General features: G+C 42.4%; 2 protein-coding genes across 2 annotated transcripts; one reads left to right on the top strand and one right to left on the bottom strand.

Annotated features, from left to right (window-relative positions):
- Positions 1–347: 347 nt before the first annotated feature.
- On the bottom strand, positions 348–3180 carry LOC308296508 (uncharacterized protein). Its single transcript, XM_080739796.1, has 2 exons — positions 3069–3180; positions 348–1832 (listed from the first exon to the last, which is right to left on the bottom strand). Exons 1-2 carry the CDS (start codon positions 3155–3157, stop codon positions 1043–1045), a joined length of 879 nt encoding a protein of 292 aa, XP_080595922.1. The 5' UTR covers positions 3158–3180; the 3' UTR covers positions 348–1042.
- Positions 1794–22311, top strand: LOC308297305 (uncharacterized protein). The gene is made up of 8 exons (XM_080740718.1): positions 1794–1837; positions 4468–4518; positions 5018–5123; positions 5419–5511; positions 5872–9225; positions 20271–20331; positions 20773–20897; positions 22163–22311. Exons 2-8 carry the CDS (start codon positions 4474–4476, stop codon positions 22189–22191), a joined length of 3813 nt encoding a protein of 1270 aa, XP_080596844.1. The 5' UTR covers positions 1794–1837; positions 4468–4473; the 3' UTR covers positions 22192–22311.
- The last annotated feature ends 2363 nt before the right edge of the window (positions 22312–24674 follow it).

Here is a 24674-nt window from a genome sequence, read left to right on the forward strand (position 1 = left end):
ACAACACAAGCACACAAGACAGACTCCCCAAAGGAAGTACATACAGTCACATTCAGTCAGTAGAAATGGTTAATACATAGATTTTTTTGTTTTTTGGAGTTTTTAGTTTTTTGTATTTTTCTTAAATAATAATACTAATACTATTATTACTTAAATGTAAAAGTCAAAACCCTATAAAGTAAAGTAGCAAGGGAAAAAAGCCGACAGTGAGACAGTAAGAAGTTTCTCTGCAGTGGTGGAAAAGTACTCAAATGTTTTACTGTAAGTAAAAGTAGCAATACCACAATATAAAAAATACTAACTAGTTGTTACTTGAGTAAAAGTACAAAAGTATTGGCATTAAAATATACTTAAGTACCAAAAGTCAAAGTACTAAAATGTTTGAAAATAGCAGATCTACAAGCTCACAACACGTCACGATGCGACACGTTGTGAGCTTGTAGATTGGCTATTTTCAAATAGCCTGTGTATAAAATAGGGCTGAAGTGGTTAATGTAGGTTTTATATAATAATAATTTATATCTGCAAAGCTAACTAGTAACTAAAGGTTTCAAATAATTGTAGTGGAGTAAAAGTACAATATTTTCCTCAGAGATGTAGTGGAGTAGAAGTAAAAGTAGTGAAACATGGAAATACTCCAGTTAAGTAAAAGTACCTCAAAATTGTACTTAAGTAAAAGTACTTTACAACACTATTTCTCTGGGAGGGCTAAATGCATACGGAGGAACATCAAAGAACACTTCCTGCTGAACAGATGTCCAACCAACGTGTAGTGTAGAAGAATTTAGAATTTGAATATAAGGTGCTACTGTGTTGACACAGATTAAGAATAATATACCAAATCAACTCGCCTACTGTGCCTCCGCTTCAAGTGATGCCTCCCCAGTGCCAGCATCTACTCCAGTCCTGGTGCCTCCCGTCCCCCATCACCTTCAGGTGGTTCCAGTGCCAGTATTTCCTCGGGTACCATTCTTTCCAGGTGCCCCCAGTGGTTTCCCTCCATCTCTAAAAGGACGTTTAAACGCCCCAACGTCTGTCTGCGTTACAGTCTTAGACGTTTCTGGAGGTTTGGAGAAGGGAGCCTTTGAGAAAGGCTTCTGCTGATGATGCTCCCATGAGTCCCATCAGCAGCAGTCTTCCTCTTTCGCTTCCTCTTCTCGCCGAAGACAAGACGCCTCCTTACTTGCGCTTCGGGGAATCTACAGAACACTGACAGCATCATCTGTCCATCTGTCCCGTAGAGAGTTACCCGCCACTGGCGGCGGAGCACCTGGCCAGAAGTGGTCCCCACATGAGAGATGACTCTGTGCAGCCACTCTCCGTTCCGCTCCACGAGGTCATACTGGCAGCTGGAGTTCCGCCTGTAGAAGGACGCCAGCGGTGCCCGCGGTGTGAGGGTGTCAGGGTGGCGTGGAGTCACCAGGGAGCCGGGGAAGACCTGGTGGAGAACCGAGTCCCAGGAGGACATCACCGCCGGCGGCTTCACAGCAGGTGTCTGTGGCACGGTCCAATTTTCCAAATGTCCCAGTTTCATTATCTCAGGGATAATGACAACAGGTTCGACCACTGTGAAGTCGGTTGGAGCTCTGAGCAGCTGCTCGTCTACTAGTGTGAGTGAGGAAAGCATACTTACCTGATCGATGCGACGGTACAGCTCAGGGATGCACTCTGTGATGGCCTCCTTGTCCTCATCTGAGAGCGGTCGGTTCTTCAGGTTAGACACGTGGGCGCTGATCACCTTGGCCTCCCTCCTGTAACGCCTTGCACGTCCCAACTCTGTCCAACAAGGCTGAGCCTCGTTGCACACCAGCTGGATCACGTACTGCTCCATCCTGCAGTAAGGAAAAAGAGAGAGAGAGAGAGAGAGAGAGAGAGAGAGAGAGAGAGAGAGAGAGAGAGAGAGACGCAGAAAGATATGGGAGAGAGACGTTAGACGTTAGCGTTAGAAGAAGAAAGTTGGTTGAAACGTCAAATATATCGGACAAGTTGTGATCAAAAAGAACGGGAAACTGTCGAATCCTGTTCCTCTGGTCGTTGGCCGATGTTTTCCTCTGGTTTGCGTCGAAGGTTGGTTGTTTGTCGGTGATGATGAGCAGCTCAATGAGCGAGAAGAGAAAATGCGTCTGTTCCAATCAAATGTCACAAAGCATCTAACTGGTTTTTCCGCGACGCAGAACTTTAAACCTACAGTTCTGAACGAGCGAGCTCTCCCTGCCCGCTCATTGGCCCGCTGGTCTGCGCGTCCGCCTTCCTGGCCGCTCATTGGTCAGCTGGTAACTGCGTCGATTTTCGTAAGTAAACGACCTGAAATTATTCGATCTACAAGCTCACAATGTGTCACATCGCGATAAATTGTGAGCTTGTTGATTGGCTATTTTTGTAAACAACTCTCTACGCAGGCGGTGAAGATGACGTCACATCACCGTAACAATTTGCGTAGACTTTTGAAGAATAACGTATAATTATTATTTGTTTGTTTGTTTGTTTCGTTTTGAATTAAAAAGAAAACAGGACATTTAGAATACAGACGAGAGTTGGTGGGGATTAAGCGGGACTAAGTGTTTTAGTTCAACATTTAAAACTTGTTTACACGGCTTTATGGCCACCATTTTAACAGTACCTTTATTTGACCAGTGGCGTCGCCCTTTTCCCTATTTGTTTTGTTTACGACGCAATGCACTGCTGGGTAATCTGCAACCTGTAAAACACTTTACACTAAGATGCACGGCAAAAAAAATCCCACTTATTGTGAACAGAACAGAAAAGCATCACACTACTTCCTATTATTTAATTCTGAGCATCAAGACCATGTTTTAAATATTGTAAAGAAGAACGTGTTTTGACGTTCCATTTGACGTCATCACTTATTCGTCTGTCATTCAATGTTATATGAGTCGTCTGTCATTCAATGTTATATGAGATACTTAAATGGTTTCCTGTGGAAATAAGCTTAGTCTTTTCATGGATCTCCTTTTAGTAGACCTTGTACCAGTGAACTACCGTCAAGAAACTGTACCTTTTCCTATGCAAACTTCTAATAAAGTCTTCAATCAATCAATCAAACTTACTTGCGACGGACGCTGCGATGGCTCCCCCATGGGTTGTGATGGAAATAGAAATCATATTCCATAATGGATAAACAGTTTTCCCCAACCATAATAAAGTAGGTCTACTCCACACAAGAAAAGAGTCCACACCAGTGCAAAGTCCGTTTTGTGTTAGTTGTATTGAAAGTATAGTTCCAGAGTTCAAATTGTACAGTACAGCAAGTAGCCTACAGTAGAGCAAAATCACCCATCGTAGCTTCTCTCTGCAATGCATAATGATTTCACAGATATATGGAGTTAATACATTAGTCACATTCTGATTGGACAATTAAACATAACATGGATATCAGATGTTTTCGTGTTGTTGGGCCCAGTATTCAGGCCAGATATCATGGCTTGACAATATCATTTTGTTATCCTGTGTCCTGGGCAGTCTGACATTTATTGAGATATCATTTCCCTGGTCAACATCTTTGTACAGACCTGGAGTGGAGACATCTCGTCACAATGGATTAGTTATCAGATCAAAACAAAATAACCTTGACACTTTTAAAACTGAAAGTGTTGTCTAACACTAAAATGTAATTTCATATTGATATCAATCAATCCTTATCCATCAGGTTGAGAATATGAACTTTTTTTAAGGAAGATGTTTTATGTGTTTTAAATGCTACATTTTGTTTAAGGAGGGTTATTATAACGTATTAAGACATACATGGCTTACAGGGATCCTTTTAAGTTATTATGAATGATAACTATAACTGTTAACAGGCAGCGTTGATGGTCATTCATTTCATGCATTGCATGGTGGTCCAGTTTGCTGATGAATGGGAATAACTGTCCGTTCTAATCATTCTAGTTCTATGAAGCGCTTGCGGACACGCTCTGATCTGTGTGTTTATGAGAGGCAGGGGGCGTTGCCTGTTTTTCATTCCACTGACCGCCATGCACTCACTGAGCTTTATGTAACTAACCCGATAGGAACGAATAGGACGGTTAACTGAGTTATTATTACATTAAACTGATCTATATGGGTAAAAACAAACATTAGTGCTATAATAGCCGCGTGAGAATACATCCATTCAGCTGTCGTTTTGATTTATATCGAAAACTGAGCGGCGTTGGGGAGATAGCTCTATCACATAGGAGTTATAGCTATGCTATATCAGTTTGGTAGAGACATTTATTTTCGTGCAAAGTGGTGAAGTTCAGTGGTGCTCATATCCACGACGATATGCGGTCGTTGCAAACATTGCAGAACAGCCATGCTGTCATATAGTTTCCCTGGGAACATTTAGTTCTTTCCACGCCGTCGTCCTAGTCTTGACATTCCGAAACAACTTCCATTCCTGCTGCACCAGAAAAGTTGACACGTTTATTGTAGTTTGTCTGTGTGATTGTTTGTTATTGTTTAATTCAGACGACCATGGCTGCAGTTCTGCTCAGAGGAGGGACAGGATTATGTGTCAATGTAAGTAAAGCTTCTATACAGTCAGCCACAACAGGTCAGGCTGTCCCAAATACACAGCCAGAGTGTTCACTTTCATTGTTTTCAGATGTTTTATGTAAGACTTAGCTTTTCAGCATATAAAGCATAAAGACCTTTATCATCCTGCTGAGGGTAATGCATCCATTCAAAAAATATCTGCAGGTTATATATTATGTTTTTAAACATTGATTGTTTCCTTTAAAACCTTCTAGGGTTTTTGTTGTTGTTGTTGTTGTTAATCTGATATTAGGCTAACTGTTTACATTCCACTCAGCAAGTCTATATTGTGGTTGTGGGTGTTGCAACTGTGTAGTACTGTATATTATGCATGATCATTAGCCATACATCATAACTCTTGTAGAGTGTTTTTTATTTTGGGACGTTATCTCTCTTAAAAAAAACGTAAAATAAAACCACTCTACAAGGGTTACTTATGATTTATAGCTACATGATCATGATGATGTGATTCTGTGTACTCTAGTGCATTCGTAGGGAGTTGTGTAGACTTTCATGGAGACCTCAGGTTGCTCTGCTCAGCTCCAAAACATCAGATCCCAGGAAGCAGCAACCACGCAGAACAAACATCAGTAAGTTATAGGCAGTGCATCTCTCTCTCTCCTGCTCTCTCTCTTCTATCACTATATAGTACTACTCATTTTAAAGTTCTCAGTCGCGACTGATTTCAGTCATTCCATAGAAGCCGTATATCTTCTGTGAAAGTATGTTGCACAGTGAAAACAGTCTCACACAAATCGCACATAAGGACACAAAAAGTCATACAAACATTTTCAGTCGTGAGATTTTATTTTGCTTGAATCCATACAGTATGTACTACAAGGATTCATCTGATTATTATGTCTATGCTGTGTCCACTCCTACCAGAGAAAGCCAAAACCCAGCCTGCTGTGGATGTTGCAAAACTCCTGGAGCAGCTGTTCTCTCAGACAAGACCTGACACATCACCCACAGCTAGAGGTCAGTACAAATACTGCCTACCACTGTGTGTATCTTCTGGCGCTATGGAATACTATGCACTAGCCTCGTGAACCAGCCTCCCCCGGAAATCAAAAGGAATTTAGATTTCCGGGGAAGGCTGGTTCACAAGGCTACTAGCGTCCTTGTTTTGAGTTTTATTAGCTGTGTTTTTTCATGTTATTCTGTATTCTATCATTGTATATCAAATGAAACGGTATAATATTAGTCTTATTTGAAAGTTGAAACTAAGCTTTCATTCTGAATGTGTTCTTACTTTTGGCCTCCTTTCCCCCTTTTACGTATTCTTTCCTCTCCATACCCTCTCTGCCCCCTTTTCTTTGTCATCCTTTCCTCCTCCAGGTTCTGCAGCCAGGACATCCTCTAGACCTCCTCCTGTGTCCATCAAGCCTGCTGCTACCTCCCGGACGGAGCATGCGGCGCCTGCCATTCCCACCGTCGCTGCTCTCAAACAAGCTGCTGCTGATTCTGCCGTGACCACATCTCACGTCGAGGTGACAGCACCGCCGGTGTCGCCATCATCCTCTCAAGTTCTGGAATCTCCAGCACCTACCTCCGAAACTAAACGGGAGACATCGTCACCTGTTACTGCGGCCTCTCCATCTGGTGATGCGTCTTACACGGCTACACCTGCCTCTGCAACCTCAGTAACCCATCCAGTTGTCAGCACACCCGTAGCATCACCAGTGGTTTCGATAGAGCTCCCATTAGCTGAAAATATAACAGAAACCACAGTAGAACCATTATCATCTGCTGTCCCTGTACAAACTGCATCAGCTCATATAGCAGAGAGTGGAGTAGAAACATTAGAACCTACACCTGCCACAGTAGAAGCCATAGCAGAAACTCCAGCAGCCCCCACCTCCACCCCAGCCTCTAGCTCTGGCTCAGTTGAGAACATTAAAGATCCAATTGGAGATGCCTCTCCTGTGGGAACAGTAGAATCTACTGCTGTGTTTGTTGATTCAACAGTAGAGTCAACGGTAGACCCAACTCTAGGTACAGCAGCGGAATCTGTAGAAACAAGCCCTGAAGACATTGCAACGGCCTCTCCATCTGGTGATACACCTGCCTCTGCAACCTCAGTAACCCACCCAGTCACCCCCACACTCCAAGCATCACCAGTGGTCTCGATAGAGCTCTCATTAGCTGAAACCATGACAGAAACCACAGTAGATGCGTCTGCTGAGCCAGTTCAATTATTCTCTGCTGTCCCTGCACAAGCTGCATCAGCTCATATAGCAGAGAGTGTAGTGGATACGTTAGAATCTACGCCTGCCACAGTAGAAGCCGTAGCAGAACATCCAGCTGCCATCACCTCCACCCCAGCCTCTAGCTCTGGCTCAGTTGAGAACATAGAAGAACCAATTGTAGATGCGGCTGTATTTGTTGAGTCAACAGTAGAGTCAACAGTAAATCCTACCCTAGATATATCAGTTCAACCAGTAGAAACAAGGCCTGAAGACAAAACATCCGACGCCCTCACACCTAATGCCTTAACTGATAACACAATAGAACCTACAGCCATGTCAGTGAAAACCAAAGTAGATTCTACAGTGGAATCTAGTACTTGCTCAGGGACAGGTTTGGAGAAGAGGGAGGATAACTGTGTGGAGAGTGCAGTTAAGGATATAACTTTACAGCCAACCAAGCAGTCAGATGTGTCGGAAGCCATGACACTGGAGTCAGTAACTCTTGCTGAAGTTACAGCTCTAGTGGAGTCTTTACACACTGATGTTCTCTTTCAAACTACATCTGCACTTGACAGTACAGCTGACATATTAACCCAGGATGTACAAGCCCAAACTATACACAGAGAACAGCAGGCTGCTGCTGAAACTGAGAACTTTGTCGAAGCCCTTTCTGAAAATGATTCTCTGTTCGAAGATGTTGCGGCATTAGAAGCAGAAACAGAACTTTTAATGGAAGCGCTCCTGTGTTCTGTTCCTGCATCAGATTCCAGAAACATTGACAGTGTAAAGTCAAGTACAGTCCTGCACTCTGCAGCCCCTGATCGACCCAGGGAACCTAGAGGAGACTCGGCGCAGAAGAGAGCTGAGGAAATTAGGCTGGGAGAGAGTGGAAATGAGAATGCGATCATAGCAGAAGCAATGACCCTAGAGTCTGTTACATTGGCAGAGGTCGAGGCCGATGTGGGTACTCTTGAGGCTGATGTTTTAAAAGAAACTAAAACGGCACTTGAAAAAGAGGCTGAAATACTATCTAAGGAAGAACATACAGGAGAGTATACAGCATTAAAGGATGGTACCACCGTAGTCGAGGAGAACGCTGAGCCTGACCTTTTAACGTTAGACTCTCTCTCTGAAGCCTCAGAGGCATTAGAGGCTGAAACGGAGTTTGTTCTGGGGGCTTTGTTCTTTTCTGGCTCCGGCCCTGTGCCTTCCACCAAATCTACAGCTGTAACACCAGAATCACAGAGCACATTCAGTGAAGAGCAGCTGATAAGTCAGGAAATGGCGAGCAAGTCTGTGGAAGAAGGAAGTGTTTTAGAGGCCATGACAGTAGAATCGGTGACATTGGCTGAAGTTGAGGCTGTTCTGGGAACTCTGGAGAATGAAGCCCTGACTGAAATTATGTCTCAGCTGGAGAAAGAAGCTGAAGTTCTTGCCACCAAGGAGATGATGGGAGAGGAGAGGAAAGTGGTTGAGAATGTTGCTGTGTCTGGGGAGAACGCTGAGGCTGAAGATTTAACACTAGATTCTCTCACTGAAGCCACTGAGGCTTTGGAGGTTGAAACAGATGTAGTTATGCAGGCCATGATGTGTGTTGCTGGTCCAGTGCTAGAGATCACACCAGAATCTAAAGCTGCACCACCAGAATCACAGATCAGAGAAGCTGAACTTGAGAAGGAAGCTGAAATCCTTTCCAAAGAGCATAGTATAGGAGATGAGAAGACGGTGGTCAAAGATGGTCCTGTGTCTGAGGAGAAGACTGAAGTTGAGGTTTTAACAGGAGAATCTCTGTCTGAAGCCAGCGGTCTGCCTGGTGCTCAACAGGCGGAAATGTTAATGGAGGAATTGCACTCTTCTGCTCCTGGTCAAACCGCAGTAGTAACGGATGATTTGGTCAGTCTGGACGTAGCAAAAGAGGACAAACTAGATGGAAAGATAGTAAGCGAGACTGTGATTGGTGGTGAGGAGAGCTTAGAAGGGGAGCAAACTGTTGTGGATGAAGCCCTGACTTTAGAGTCACTCACTATGTCTAAGGTTGAGACGCTACTGGAGACTTTGGAGGTGGATATTTTGACTGAGTTGGTGGCAGAGGAGCCACGGGTACAGGAGCAGGAGAAGCAGGTGGAGCATAAGGTGTCCTCTGAGGCTGTCGAAGCAGACGTTCCTTCGGAAGCTGAGATTTTACACAACGCTGAAGTTCTTGATGAGGCAGCAGAAGCTTTAGAACATGCGGCAGCTGTCATTCTCCAGGACCTGCTTTGTTCTATGCCTGGACCCATTACCACAACAACAACAACTCAAACCGCACAACCAGACTCGCCGCCACCTCTTACTGCTCCTCTTCCTACACCCCAGCCTGAAGTGTCTCCTACGAAATTTGGTCAAGAAGAGGAGGAGGGAGCAGGTTCACCTTCTGTTCCTCCTGCTGCGAGAGGATTGGAGACGGAGACAGAGGGAGGGACAGATGAAAGTACACAGACTGAGGCCTTAGGGATTGATGAAGGTACTGGAAAACACATGTAGCGTTAATGACAGTAATATCAATATCAATATTAATAAAAATATTAATATTAATAATAAAAAATATATTTTTCAAAAATGATGAAAAATATATTTTTTCTTCTCGTTCACTGTTCAAAACGTAGATTCTTTATATTAGCCTAGGCATTTAAGATTCCAGTACCAATCACATTGATTCAAAACACACAGAAAGAACGTCAAGGTCCACACTGTTTCGCTTAAAATATGAAAAAGTGATTTATTATAAAAATCATAAAATGTACATTCAGACTAGCATAACTATGTCTGATCCTTCAAGCAAAAAATAGATAAATGGGTTCCTAGGGAAGTAGTAGGCATAGTATTTTAAAACCTGTCAAACTGTACAAAATAGATGGCAGGCTACTGTACATGTTATCCAGTGTTGCATAGCGTTCCCCAAAACAATCACCAAAAGAAAAGAAATGAAAGAAATGAAATAATCGAAGATCATTAAACATTCAATATCTAACCCTACTCTATCTTAGTTGCCATTGACACAATGTAAACACTGCCTTACTGTGAGAGGTCCGTTTGCACATGCGCGTAGAGAGGAGAAGAGGAGAGGGTTGGTTGCTAGCGTAGCAGCCTAGCATGTGCTGGAAGGTCGGCCATTGCAGCAGGGCGTTGGCTGTGTCATTGCCATGAGGTCTGACCATGCGGCTTGGATGGAGGCAGCCATCTTTGGAGAGCCACAGGAAGTAGCGTGTGCAGAGCAGGATGGAGAGGCACCCCCCACTGGCTGGAGGAGGCGCTTGCTCAGGAGCAGGAGATCTTGCTGCTGTTGAGTGGTCTTCACCCACGTCTGTTGTCTTCACCGCTGGAGGGGGAGAGAGCTCGCACGCTCCAAATCTCACTGTCTGGGTATCTGGTTGATGTCGTCGTCGGAGTGGGAGAGATAGCGTGCCTCAATCCCACGGACTGGCAGTCCTGATGATGAGTCCGGCAGGACTCTATGTTGAGAGACCAAGTCGTGGTCACCAGGGCGTGGCAGCCCTTGGTGGCTGAGTAGTCTTTAGCCCTCCTTGTGTGTTGTTGGTTCAGTGATTTTTTTCAAGAGAGAGAGAGAACCAGGAAATGGTCTTTTAAAGTCCAGAGGTGTGGCCTCTCTGTTAGGCCTGCATGAGGAGGAGTTTGGAGCAAAGATCTCTGTCACCTCCCTGTTCTTAAATGAAGTCAAATTAAAACTCCTATCAACATTCTGAGGAAAAGTGATTTCCTACATTTGACCAGATATTTGTAATCATCATTATTTTAGACACGTGGAGGTATCAAGCATCATTGTTTTATATCGTTCAGAGGGCAGATGGGTTAAAAAGTTAAATAACCAAAGAAATACATATTCGTACATGTTAAAATCAATGCATAGTTGATGTACATCGTGTTAGAATACAACACATATGTTCATGTTATGGAATGTTATTTCATTAAGCTTTAATTCGCCGCATTCCATGATTCATGATCTTCTACATGTGGTCTGAGAGGCTCAGTACTGTGTGCACATGAAGAGAAGAGACCCTGGCAGGATGTCCCTTATCTTGATCGGCAGGGTAATAAAACACTATACTGGCACTTTGGAATGTGGTGTTGGGTGACACCATGGAGTAGACAGTCAATATCTCTTTTGGGGGAAGAAGGGTACATTCAACCGGTCCTAACACAAAGGGTCCATTTGGTTGAATATGAGTTATGAATACAATTCATAACTGTTCATAATTTGTCGTGTCCATATCTAGCGTTCAGGCTACAGATCCCCCCTTTTGTCATCGAAGTCCGACAAAACGGAAGGTTGAAGTCACGACCTTTGGATGACAAAACAAAGATGAGAGCAGTATATAGGACACAGATGGCAGTAATATTTACACATGTCAGATGGCAACTTTTATTGATCTTCACTAACTGATCTAGCATCACTGGGTACAACTGGAAAAAGATAGTTCTACATCATGGATTAACAATTCATGAAATGAAAACCATAAATCATAGAACATAAAGTAAAACCCCTGAGCATGGATAACAGTAATAACACCTAGTTCAAATAAGGAGGCTTTTATATCACCCAGTGAAATGGGCCTAATAGTATGGGGCCCTTAGAAATAGGATCAAGACAGGAAAGACAGAAAAAAAACAAAAACAAAAAAATATAATCAAACCAAAATCATAAACAAAACTATACTCGAAATGCCTGTGGAAAAGGTGTGTACATTCAACAGGTTTCTCCGGAGAGAGATATAGGTATCAGGCATTACATAGTGTATGATTATCTTATTGGGAGCTAAAGGTTCCTATCTATGTTTCAAAAAGCATATAAAAAAATGTAAATATTAGATAACAAACAAACAAAAACAAAACAAAAAGTTGCAAACATACAGTACATAGGTGGAGGTCATTCCCACTTTCCTGGGAAGGCAATCATGCTTATCGATATTGTTCTTTAAATGTGTTTGTCATTATAATTCTCTTCGTCCTAAATATATTGTCATATATTTTGTTAAGATTTAAAGTTTTGATTGGGTTCGACCGTCTGAGTATACGTTCTGTACTTGGTTATTTGTGATCCGAGCCTGCTTTCTAAGTACAAATATCAGTGGAGCTCACTCCCTTGACCTTGAGTTTGTCAAGGGAGGGCATCTGGTTCTGATTATTTTAGCGTCAGAAATGAACAGGTATAGGATTGTCCCCAGGTGGATTAGGGAAAAACACAAGCACACAAGCATATCAATGAGAGATGGTTTTGTAAATAGTGGTCTAGGAAATCTGTGATCAGCAAACCGACTAGATTCTAACTACAATCCCGTGGGATTTGCTTCCATGACCATTTTGGCTCGGTCTGGATGGATCCGATCCAGACAGCGCTTACAAATTATCATGGGAGCAAACAGATTTATGGTATTCTTCCTAATGCAAGAAACAAAACCATAAAGAGAACAGGGCACACTTAGTATTGCCCAGGTGGGACAAACATAATGCAACTTAATGCACAGTGAATGCGCAACAATACTACATGTGCTTTATTGGGTTGAGCTATTATTTTGAAATTACCGCTGTGGTTTGAATGACCAACCAAACCCCCCTTTTTGCAAGGCGTCGATGTCCTACAGTGAGTCGTGGACCCCCCCTGTGCGGCTACTGCGTAGCAAACGCAGAGCAGAATAGGCAGCTGCAGCACACTCAAATAGATGAGCGTTGACATAAGGCGCCTTACCAAAAGGGGTGGGGTCTGCAGAGAACTAACGTCAGGGTTTGTGAACAGACAGACATATTGGGTGGGTTTCAAAACAACATATTCCGTGGCGAGATCGGTCGACCTAGCCCTGGCAGGGGTATCGGTGTCAGCCTGCAGTCGTTGGAGGGAGACCTCCCTGTCCAACGTAGGTACTGTCTCGACCATGTGTCGACGTCCGTCCTTTATAGAGTCACACTTAACAAAGTCAGTCAAATCCACAGGATTTGGCCTGAGTAGGCTAGTGGATAGGGCGAAACCCCCCTCTGAAAGGTTGAGTATAGGACGCCGTCTCAGTAAAAGGTCGCGTTCTAAGAGCAATGGGACGTGTTCCAGTTCAGACACATATGTTAGGTGTTTCACAGCCATGTGCTCTACCTGAATGAGATACAGTAAGACCTGATGCATTTGAGTACTAGTCCCAGCGTACGGTTGAATGGGCTGAGACAACATGTGCATTTCACGGTAGGCACTTTGTGCCCGGTGTTGCAGGTCAAGGAACAAACTCTGTGACATCACACTAATGTCCGCTGTCGTGTCCAACAGCGCTTTGTGGGTTACTTCATGTTGTAACTTCACCGGCAGGGATAGCTTCCTATACAGGCTCTTTTGCGGGACCTTGGCTAACCTTCGGGTCTGCCTAGTGTCCGCAGAGGGCACGCGGGGCTTGCGAGCTCTACGCGGGAGCTGTTTCGTCTCACGGACGACCGGGTCACGTTGTGTTGCGAGTGTAACACTTTGAGCCATCGACGAGGCTAAGACAACGCAGCCGGAAAGGGTGGAATCAGAAAGAAGGACCCTAGGGACGAAGTCCCATGCTGAGTTGCTGACAGCCCCTGCTTTAGTAAGGGCACTTGTCTCGTCATTGAAGACTATGGCAGGTCCCAGAAGGTTTGAGTGGTTCCTGACCTTTTTACCGTATACCTGCATGTCTTGCGTGTTCTCGTTGTGATCGCGGGCAAGAACCAACTCCTTATGCTTGACGGGTTTTAACTCGGCTGTTCGAAAACCGTTTTTACGCCCGTTGGGCAAGTGATGAGTGTAGTCGAGACGGGTGTAGTTTGAGTCGGTGCAAAACATTACTCCCTTATTGCCGTGCGTGGAAGCGCACCAAAGAGCGATCAGTATGCTGGAAATCACTGCAACAAGTTTGAAACACGAAGGTCTCGCCGGCGTGTTATCTATCCATACCAATTCTACCTTCGCTTGGCGAGGAGGTTTGCTGTATGAACAGATGTCAACACACACCGTAGGCGAGTCTGTGCACGTGTTGCCTTTCAAAATCCGGCCCTTTTGGGTGACATTGTTTGCCCCAGCGTCTGCTGGGGTTTCAGTCACGCCGTTACACGCATTGTCTGCGAGGAGGCCCTGGAGAAAGGGGCACACAAGAATTTGTTGCTGTTGGAGGACACCCCCCCCGTTCAACGGTGGCATTGGCTTGACTACGGGTGGGTGTTTCCACGTCAGAGCGTCACACTCCACAAAGTCAGTTAGATTTAACGAATCCTGCGCAGGTTTTTCAGTAGAGAGGGTGAATTCCTCCTCTGAGAAGGCAAGTACAGATAGTAGTTGCAGTAGTAACAGGACATAGCCCAAGAGAAGTGGGAGGTATTCCATTTCAGATGCATACATTCGACGGATTGCAGCCCTGTGTCTCATCTGAAAAGGACACAAGAAGGTATGAACCATCTGAGTACTAGCCTTAGTATAAGGCCGAACACTGGGGGATTGATACAACCCGTTGCCCTCTAGGTGGGCACGCTGTGCCCGGTATTGCAGGTCAAGAAACAAACTTTGAGACATCACACTACTGTCAGCTGCTCTGTCCAACAGCGACTCGTGGGCCCATTCGCATTGCGTTGCGAGTGACAAACCACTGGTTTGTGCTATTAGCGAGGCTGTAACAGCTGTGATGTGTATGTATCCGTACCTGTCAATCACTTTAAGAGTGCATGCATTGTAATCAGTGCACAGAATGTGTTCTGTGCATTGTGTGTCCTGTACTGGTGGTACATTTTCGCGGTTCTCAGCTCCTGGGCTGTGAGCGGCCATCAGGGCTGGATTGCTGTGCGTTATGAACGCAGTATTGTCTCCGGAGAGACACAGAACCCCCTTCAAGGGACACTTAGCATCTGTTACCTGCTGAGATTTAGGGTCATTAATTTTGGCAGCAAGCTCTGACAACAAAGCTGTTGCAGAACTCATGGACAGTTGTCCAATATCAAGGGATTGAATTAGGCTTTTATCACTAGGCAAAGGGCTTTCCCGTGTCGTAGGACGGGTTGACAAGCTTCCCGACCGAAGTAAATTGGCCTCGTTCGTACTTCCGTCACTGAGACTCAGTTCGTGGAACGGGCTTAGACTACAGTCACGAGAGACCTTGCCGTCAGGCAAGGAAAAGCAGTTGTGATTGTGAGAGGAGGGCCTGCGGCATCTTCTCCTCTCTCGATCAGGATCGCTCTGTCTCTCTTGAAAAGTTATATCACCTTTCGCTATGATTTCTAAAGCAAACAATTCAAGCTTGTTGCTGAGCCTCGGACGCTCCGTCTTAAAACCCTGGCAAGCCAGTTTTTTTAGAACCGGGTGAACCGTCCTGGAGTAAGGCCCCAAAATGGGTGGACCGTTAAAGTTAGCAGTCGTCACTAAGGACTTGATCATCGAGACAAAAACCTCCATGAGTACAAGATGGCGTTAGTTTGACTAACTACAGCTGTAATATCAAGGAGAAATAAATCGAACCCTGATATTTAAACTAAATATGTTTGGCTCCAAGCGTTGTTTTGGGTTTATATTCTTTTCCAAACTAATAGCACAACAATTCCTCTAGGTTCATCCAGAAAGTGAAATCAAATTCAACAGCTGTTTCTTACGATGCAAACTGTGAAAACTAATAAGTTCTGTAAATTATGAGTTTAGATAACAATCCCTCAGTTAGTCTCATAAATTAAATTAATAATTGATATGACTAGCAGGGCTTTAAGTAAAAATTCTTAATTCTTTTCAAAAAGAAAAATCTAAAGAATTCAATGGAAATTTAGATCTTAATTAAAAATAATTGTTTTCAAATACTGGATGAAGCACAAAGTAAACAGAGCTTACTAACGACCCAATAGCAAGATAGGTGTCTCCAAACCTTGAGAACAAAACTATTAAACAATAGAACAGATTAAACTGGGTTAAAAGAGATTAATCCAATGTAATCCTCTTTGACTGGGACGGTTGCTTGATTGAACAGACTAGACTGGGCTCGATGAAGGAGTCCAATCCAGTTGATCAATCACCCAAGCGTGTCAGATAGAATTTATAGAACCCTAAGGTCGGAAACACACAAAATGCAAGGTACAGTTTTGGGGAAAAGAACTACAAACTCAGAATCAATGATCGCTTACCAGTGTTCAGCAGAACACTGGTTGGTCAGACGCTTAAAGAAAATGAAATACTGCTTCTAGCTAACTGATGGAACAAACTCACTACAGTGTGTTTGCTATGTAGATTACTCACTGTTAAAACAAATCTAGTGCAAATGGCTGGACAATGCTCAGCATGCAAGCAGACCATATAGCCCTCACTGTCATAAACTTACAGGCCTGTGTGTAAAGGACGCAGGACTGGAGAGACAGTTTTATTGTCTCTCCTTTCTGTAGTGTTGTTTATGACTGGAGTCAGGGAGGTGCCTTGGCCTGACGGGGAAAAGTTTGAAAACAGGTAATCAAATAGCAAAGATGTACTGTAGGTCCAGTGTTTGTCAAAACTCATGCACAGCCAAGCGTGCGTGTTTTGATGGAAGTTGGACAAATGAGCGAGAGAGATGAGTTCCTTCTGAGTTATGGCTAAAGCGTTTTTCGTCAGATGGTCCAGACGAAATGAAAACGACTGGCTGATCTGACAGTATGCGGACACAAAGTGTCCTTAATAGATAAAGGAAGGATAGAAGAAATAAAAACAATTGATTGGCGTAATTGCAGGATTTGACAAAGATATTTTCAAACCACGGTGACCGAGATAATGAAGTAATTAATACACTAAACCGGATTACAATAGGTTAATCCAATTTGTCTTTATTGGCTGGAACGATTGTTTGTTTGATTGACTAAACTGGAGCATGAAAGAGCCCAAATCAGTGATCAATCAATCAACCGTGTCAGCTATATAATTTCTACAGGTCTCCGAGGTTAGAGAAATATGCCAAATATCCTAGTTTGGGAACTTGATATTAAATAAACCTAGTAGGTTTTAAGTGTTTGCTCTAGGCTCCTATCACTCTTCTTCAAATAATAAAGAACAATCCTTCGTATTTCATCTAGAAAGTGACATTTAAATTTTAATTATTGCGTGAAAAAGTTCCTTGGTTAGTCCCATGAATTAACTTAATAATTTATATGACTAGAAAAGGAGTTCCAAGCGTAGGAGAGAAAATCCTCCTTTTTTCCCAATAAAAGAAAAAAATCAAAAAGGAATTAAATTGAAATTTGAAACTTAATTAAAATAATTGTCCTTGATAACTGATGAAACACAAAGGGCGTAAACCATTAGACCTATTGATAGGTTTGGCAAAAAAATATTTTTCAAGCGTCGATGACCAAAGTGAATAAGTAATTAAAACAAATTAACTTGGATTAAACTTGATTAATCCAATTAATTCATCCAGTAGTTGGAAGAGTGTTTGCCTGACAAAGCTGAACCGGTTCATGTGAGACTGATTCAGTTATCAATCAAACAGTCGTGCCAATTTATAGAATTCACTAAGTCCTCGAGGCTGGGAGAATACAGCCAAACTGAATAGGGAGAGAATAGATAAGATAAGAAAACAAACACTTTAAAACATAGCAGCTCACAGTTACAGCTTGATAGCTTTAAAGGTGCGTGGAGGCGTAAATTATGGTTGGGATATCCTTAATATTACACCGTGGTACAATGTCGAAACGGGTTGAAAAACCCAAAGATCTGAGGTGATGTTAATACTGAGTGTCACACAGAGAAACCTTTGAATTGTCCTCTGGTCTGTGTGTCGTATGGGAGGTACTTAAATCTCACGATAGGCTGCGCGTAAGTTGGGTGTGAGAAAAGAGGGAAGTCACACAAGCATGTGAGACTCCACCTCTATTCAAGATGGCGTCTTTGCCAAATTGTGACTTAGATGGGTCTATCCCTCTTGGGGAGCCGAGCGAAAGTAACCCACTAAGCACATACACACACACACACACACACACACACACACACACACACACACACACAGCACTTGGTGACAGGGCGAACACGCCCACACACACACACACACACACACGCACAGTGGGCTCGACAGACTCTAGTCTGGCAGAGCTGGATTAAAATCCGTTTTGAATTAAGAATTGTTGGATTTACAGTAATTCATACTCTGTGCACTATGGCCTATATGGCGAAGTTCGTCAGACATATGTTTACTAATAACTCCTTTTACACTAGAGGGGAGAACAATTCTTAACATAAATCCCTCCTCAATCAAAATGCCATATAGTTATCATATATAGAGAACTCCGGCGAAAACACGCTTCGAATTTAATCGAAGTGGGGGGGTTCCGTTCTAAATATGGTATCAGGCTGGCTTGAGCATCAAGTTATCAACAAGTGTAGCTTTTCACTTAAATCAAAAATCATGCCACTGGGAGATTAGACACTCCCACGTTTTTATGGTGCCGTTATCATAAACACCTAAACACACATGTTACAGTACTCTATGAATCATTCAGAACCGCGGCCGCAACTCTGTCTAATCCATATAGTAAAGATAATGTACAGTAGGACACTGACAATACTATCATTTGTTATGCCTCGGTGCGACACTACTACAGTACGTCCAGCGTATGTAATAGTCTCGACAGACACAGAAAATGGAAAATTACTTTCTGCTCATTTCGAACAAAATATGATTAACACTGGAAATCAGCTAATATCCCGGACGAGCCCCCACTTATGTAGCGTTAATGACAGTAATATCAATATCAATATTAATAAAAATATTAATATTAATAATAAAAAATATATTTTTCAAAAATGATGAAAAATATATTTTTTCTTCTCGTTCACTGTTCAAAACGTAGATTCTTTATATTAGCCTAGGCATTTAAGATTCCAGTACCAATCACATTGATTCAAAACACACAGAAAGAACGTCAAGGTCCACACTGTTTCGCTTAAAATATGAAAAAGTGATTTATTATAAAAATCATAAAATGTACATTCAGACTAGCATAACTATGTCTGATCCTTCAAGCAAAAAATAGATAAATGGGTTCCTAGGGAAGTAGTAGGCATAGTATTTTAAAACCTGTCAAACTGTACAAAATAGATGGCAGGCTACTGTACATGTTATCCAGTGTTGCATAGCGTTCCCCAAAACAATCACCAAAAGAAAAGAAATGAAAGAAATGAAATAATCGAAGATCATTAAACATTCAATATCTAACCCTACTCTATCTTAGTTGCCATTGACACAATGTAAACACTGCCTTACTGTGAGAGGTCCGTTTGCACATGCGCGTAGAGAGGAGAAGAGGAGAGGGTTGGTTGCTAGCGTAGCAGCCTAGCATGTGCTGGAAGGTCGGCCATTGCAGCAGGGCGTTGGCTGTGTCATTGCCATGAGGTCTGACCATGCGGCTTGGATGGAGGCAGCCATCTTTGGAGAGCCACAGGAAGTAGCGTGTGCAGAGCAGGATGGAGAGGCACCCCCCACTGGCTGGAGGAGGCGCTTGCTCAGGAGCAGGAGATCTTGCTGCTGTTGAGTGGTCTTCACCCACGTCTGTTGTCTTCACCGCTGGAGGGGGAGAGAGCTCGCACGCTCCAAATCTCACTGTCTGGGTATCTGGTTGATGTCGTCGTCGGAGTGGGAGAGATAGCGTGCCTCAATCCCACGGACTGGCAGTCCTGATGATGAGTCCGGCAGGACTCTATGTTGAGAGACCAAGTCGTGGTCACCAGGGCGTGGCAGCCCTTGGTGGCTGAGTAGTCTTTAGCCCTCCTTGTGTGTTGTTGGTTCAGTGATTTTTTTCAAGAGAGAGAGAGAACCAGGAAATGGTCTTTTAAAGTCCAGAGGTGTGGCCTCTCTGTTAGGCCTGCATGAGGAGGAGTTTGGAGCAAAGATCTCTGTCACCTCCCTGTTCTTAAATGAAGTCAAATTAAAACTCCTATCAACATTCTGAGGAAAAGTGATTTCCTACATTTGACCAGATATTTGTAATCATCATTATTTTAGACACGTGGAGGTATCAAGCATCATTGTTTTATATCGTTCAGAGGGCAGATGGGTTAAAAAGTTAAATAACCAAAGAAATACATATTCGTACATGTTAAAATCAATGCATAGTTGATGTACATCGTGTTAGAATACAACACATATGTTCATGTTATGGAATGTTATTTCATTAAGCTTTAATTCGCCGCATTCCATGATTCATGATCTTCTACATGTGGTCTGAGAGGCTCAGTACTGTGTGCACATGAAGAGAAGAGACCCTGGCAGGATGTCCCTTATCTTGATCGGCAGGGTAATAAAACACTATACTGGCACTTTGGAATGTGGTGTTGGGTGACACCATGGAGTAGACAGTCAATATCTCTTTTGGGGGAAGAAGGGTACATTCAACCGGTCCTAACACAAAGGGTCCATTTGGTTGAATATGAGTTATGAATACAATTCATAACTGTTCATAATTTGTCGTGTCCATATCTAGCGTTCAGGCTACAACACTTGCACGTGCACACATGAACATCTTTACTGGTGTGTTAACAGTAGTGTGTTGTGTATGTTTCAGGTTGGGATCCAGTTCAGAGGCTTTTCCTGGAGAAAATCAGAGAATATAACACCAGGAGCAGGTAAAGTGACAGACAAAGATGGACAACTTCCTACCTCATGTTAGGGACCCCCAAATTGATAAATATTTGGCTGCGGACCCTCATCTGAAAAGGTTTTGTGCCAAGGATCCTCCCCCCCAGAAGAATGTTTAAAAAAACATTAAACCTTCAAAAATATTCCAAAATAGCAGATGTATGAATATCCGATGATGAAATCGAAAATGACACTGATTCTTTAATGGGTTTTAAAATAAAAACTGACCTATTACTTTTTCAACTGACAAAAGATAGACAGACTGTCTAATTCTATCATAACTTATCATATTTAACTGTTGCTTAAACATACTATGACAGCACAACATATTTACAACCTCTCCTATTCTCCCTTTTCCCTCACATTTCCCTACCCCTCTCCTGTTCTCTTCTTGTCTCGCCTCTTTTCACCTCCTCTTGTCCTCTAAGGATGTGTGGCGGGCCGGTGGAGGCAGGACCAGACTACGAGAAGCGCCTGTCGGAGGAGAAAGCCAAGCTCCACAGACTGTACGGCGGGGGAGACCTAGAGAGCTTCCCTCAGTTCACCTTCACCGGTGAGAGAGAGCGAGAGAAAGAGAGTGATGTTAACCCATTAAAACAAGGAAAGAGTCATGACCCTAACCCTATCCGCTTGATTTGGGAGCATCAATGAATTCCATCTTGCTATAATTCATTTGAACTTGGGCACATGTAATTGCTGTGAGAATCAGTGAGCCAACTACAGCGGCCAACTACACATAAATTTGGGGGTGCTGTTAGGATTTAGAAGACATTTTTAGAATTGGCCTCAGGTTTAGATGGGTTAATGTAGTGACAGGACAGCGGTGCCAAGTGGTCAGAATTTGGTCAGAATTTATTGAGAGGATAGCCCCTTGAGATGCAGCATCTCATTTTAGAGGGGGTCCTAGACACATAAGTAACATTACATACATGACATGACTAAGACATTACATACAATGCAAACACACAACACGTACAGTACAGTTAGCTTGCTCACCATCTCCCATACCCCCAAACACCAACTAAAAAAACTAAAAAGAATGGAGAATACAATACTTTGGCTTCAGTCAAAAATTTAAATAGAGTAAAATTTAAATAGAGTGAATACAATCAATATTAGAAGCATGAACATGTTGTTTCAAGATGTGAGTAGTGAGTACAAGGAAGTCCTGAAGCGGCCAAAAGATGTAATAGATCTGATCGAAAGAGGGAGATTGTTCCAGTGAGATGGAGCTTTGTAGTGGAATGCCCTGCGTCCAGATTCAGTAGTTATTTTTGGGGGACAGTAAAATATGGATGTTGTGAGTGCCTAAGTGGATATGGTGATGTGTATGGTTCCAGGGATTGTTTGAAATAAGATGGACAGTTGAAGTGAACACATTTAAAAAGGAATAGGTACCAGTGAAGTTGCCTTAGGCTGCAGCCAATCAAGTGAACTAACTATACAGAGAACAGTGGTGTGTTCTGTATGGACATCTCGGTACAAATCTACATAAGGAGTTATAGAGAACATTGAGAGGCTTGAGATTGGTGTCAGTGGCGTGTACTGTAGATAAACAATGTCAGTGTAATCTACAATGGGAAGTAGTACTTGTGATGTTATGATTTTCCTTACTTCAAAAGAGAAACAGTTAATCGATGCATGAAGTGAACATAAGCTGCCATAGGTTTTTTTAACAGAGAGATCAATATGAAGTTTGAATACATCTCACAAACCTTCTTGCCATGTCGAATTAGACATTTCTTTTAATAAGCTTTAATATTTTCAGTTGTCAATAATTAACTGTGGTGGCTCCTTCACTTGTGTTCTATTTTTCAGAGCCGCTGTTGGGTGAGGACTCCAAATAAGTCGGAACTTCTATCTCCTCATGTCTTGGCTTTTTCTCTCTTCTCTCCGCTGTTAGAGAAACGTGGAGGAGAAAAAAACGAACGAAAAACAAACCTGTTTGAGGTGATATGGTGTGATTATGAGGGATATAGCAATAATAATAAATACAATATTTTATTAAAACTGCATTTTGGACAGTATACTGTATGTGTTTGTGTGTTTGTACACAGAGACAGGAACCATGACCAGCAGGTGTCACTGTCGCTCAGTCTCACTCTCTCTCTCTCTCTTTCTTTCTGTCTCTCTTTCTGCCTCATTTACTCTGTTATTCTTCTTCAGTCGCCCTTCTTTCTTTCTTTCATTTTACTATGTCCGGGTGTGCGCTTATCCTCATTTTTAACAATGTGTATCTGTGTCTCTGCCGCCTCTCCTGCCTGCCTGTCTTATTGTGACAGAGCAGCCTTTGCCAAGACTCCCCTCAGTCACGACTCTGTGATGGAGACAGTGTGAGTCACATGCGCACACAGCTGTAACATTAAACAGCCTCCTACTTAATAATTCCCAATTCCTTCTCTGCTAAAGGAAGCGGAGAGCAAGCAGAATCCAGATTAAAGAATAAATCGTAAATAATTTTATAATAGGCAAGACAAGATACACAGAAAAAATTGAAATAGAAAAAATAGTCTATGCAATGGTGTAAAAGAGGAAAATATGTTTTTGTTAGTGTATTTATTATTTTTAGATTCAATGAAGTGGTGATGCAGGTCACATACCACAGAATGACATTGTGTATATTACAAACGGTATGCTCTGTTGCATATTCACTTTACTAGAGGATGACATTGTTTGAATTGAATATACAATAGACCGTTTGTCAGCCTTCTGATTGGTCCCTGAGACTCCCTGACTGGCCAACCAGAAAAAAACATTCAATTTTTGCTATCGGGGGTGGAGTTTGTGCAGTGGAGAATGTTGCTTCAGGCTTTCAAAAACTGTCCGCAGTGCGCGACACGGAGATCGGCCGGTACGGTGATAGCGACGGCAAGCGTCAAGCGATCTCGCTCATCATAACGAATAAGCTTCAACAAACTAGTTCACATGTACCTTATCAATGGTCTAAGAGTCACGATTGGGTACATATAATTTAAATGGGCAGAATTACGAAAAGCCAGCCTATTATGTGAGGAGAAACATTCTCTCTGTCCTCTTCCTAGTACCCAAGATGCAATGCGCTTCTCTTTCTATCTCTGATCCAGAGGATTAAACTAATTAAAACATTTATTTTTCGGGGGAAAACTACTGTTTTGCTATGTAATTACTGTACCTTTTTCTTCCCTTTTTATTAATATCACGTAGATGTGTTTTTTGTGGTACTTTATATAGCTGTAATGAGGCTATGAAGGGGAAAAAAATCCCATCCACTTCCACTATAAAAGAATCTGCAAAGAGGATTCTGTCCCACTGGGATTAAACACATTAAAACATATATTTTCGGGTAAACCCCCTGTTTTGCAATGTAACTACTGTACCTTTGTCTTCCCTTTTTATTAATATCACCTAGGTGTTTTTCCTTTGGTACTTTATATAGCTGTAATGAGGCTATGAAGGGAAAAAAAATCCCATCCACTTCCACTATAAAAACAATCTGCCCAGGGTTAATGTCCCATCATAGTAACAGGGCAGAATGGGGCGGGATTTACAAAAGGGTTTATTACACAGTGGTGTAAAGGAACTAAGTACATTTACTCAAGTACTGTACTTAGTACAATTTGGAGGTAGGCTACTTTTACTTCTGCTCCACTACATCTCAGAGGCCAATATTGTACTTTAACTCCACAACAAGTATTTGAAAACTTGACTTTGTATATTTGAATTATTATTACAAAACATACACTAACCACTTCAGCCCTATATATAGGCTATAGTCTACATTTTGGCCATTTGAAAATAGCAGATCACAATTCTTGTGATGTGATGCATTGTTAGCTTGTAGATCTTCTATTTTCAAAAGATTTTCATTCAGTTGAAAACTTTAAATGGGATATTCTGCAAAATGAGTTACTTTTACTTTTGGTACTTTGAGTACATTTTGATACCAATACTACATTTTGAATTCTGGACATTTACTTGTAACATTATTTTATTATTTTATTTAATTTTTTTATATTGTAATATTGATACTTTTAAATATTTGAGTGCTTGTTTTTTCCACCACCATGGGTGTCATGCATATAACTATGGTGTCATGTCATTCACAATTCCAGCTGCGGCGACGTGGTGACGTCATGTGTTTTAGGTGGTCGGACAGTGCCTGTGTAGAATAGCCGATGTGTGTGTTGGGTTCGTTCCTATCGTCTGCCTGCTCTGTCCTTGGAGTCCTATACATAAACATGGTGGTCCTCTTAAACTAACCAACTGCAATCGGGGGGGATATATTTATTTAACCGTAATATAATTTTCCGGATTAACCTTTTTGGAAGCATTTTTTCCCATCTTGATTTTT

This window comes from Nannobrachium achirus, assembly GCF_963921795.1.
Source record: "Nannobrachium achirus genome assembly, chromosome: 13".
Lineage (NCBI taxonomy): Eukaryota > Metazoa > Chordata > Actinopteri > Myctophiformes > Myctophidae > Nannobrachium > Nannobrachium achirus.

Bases quoted from the DNA above. Each gene is read 5' to 3' on its own strand.
- LOC308297305 (XM_080740718.1), top strand. From the start codon at position 4,474: ATGGCTGCAGTTCTGCTCAGAGGAGGGACAGGATTATGTGTCAAT. The intron at 5,512-5,871 runs GTCAGTACAAAT...TTCCTCCTCCAG, and splicing joins CACATCACCCACAGCTAGAG to GTTCTGCAGCCAGGACATCC. The intron at 9,226-20,270 runs GTACTGGAAAAC...TGTATGTTTCAG, and splicing joins GGCCTTAGGGATTGATGAAG to GTTGGGATCCAGTTCAGAGG.
- LOC308296508 (XM_080739796.1), bottom strand. From the start codon at position 3,157: ATGGTTGGGGAAAACTGTTTATCCATTATGGAATATGATTTCTATTTC. The intron at 1,833-3,068 runs GTAAGTTTGATT...TCCTTACTGCAG, and splicing joins CATCGCAGCGTCCGTCGCAA to GATGGAGCAGTACGTGATCC.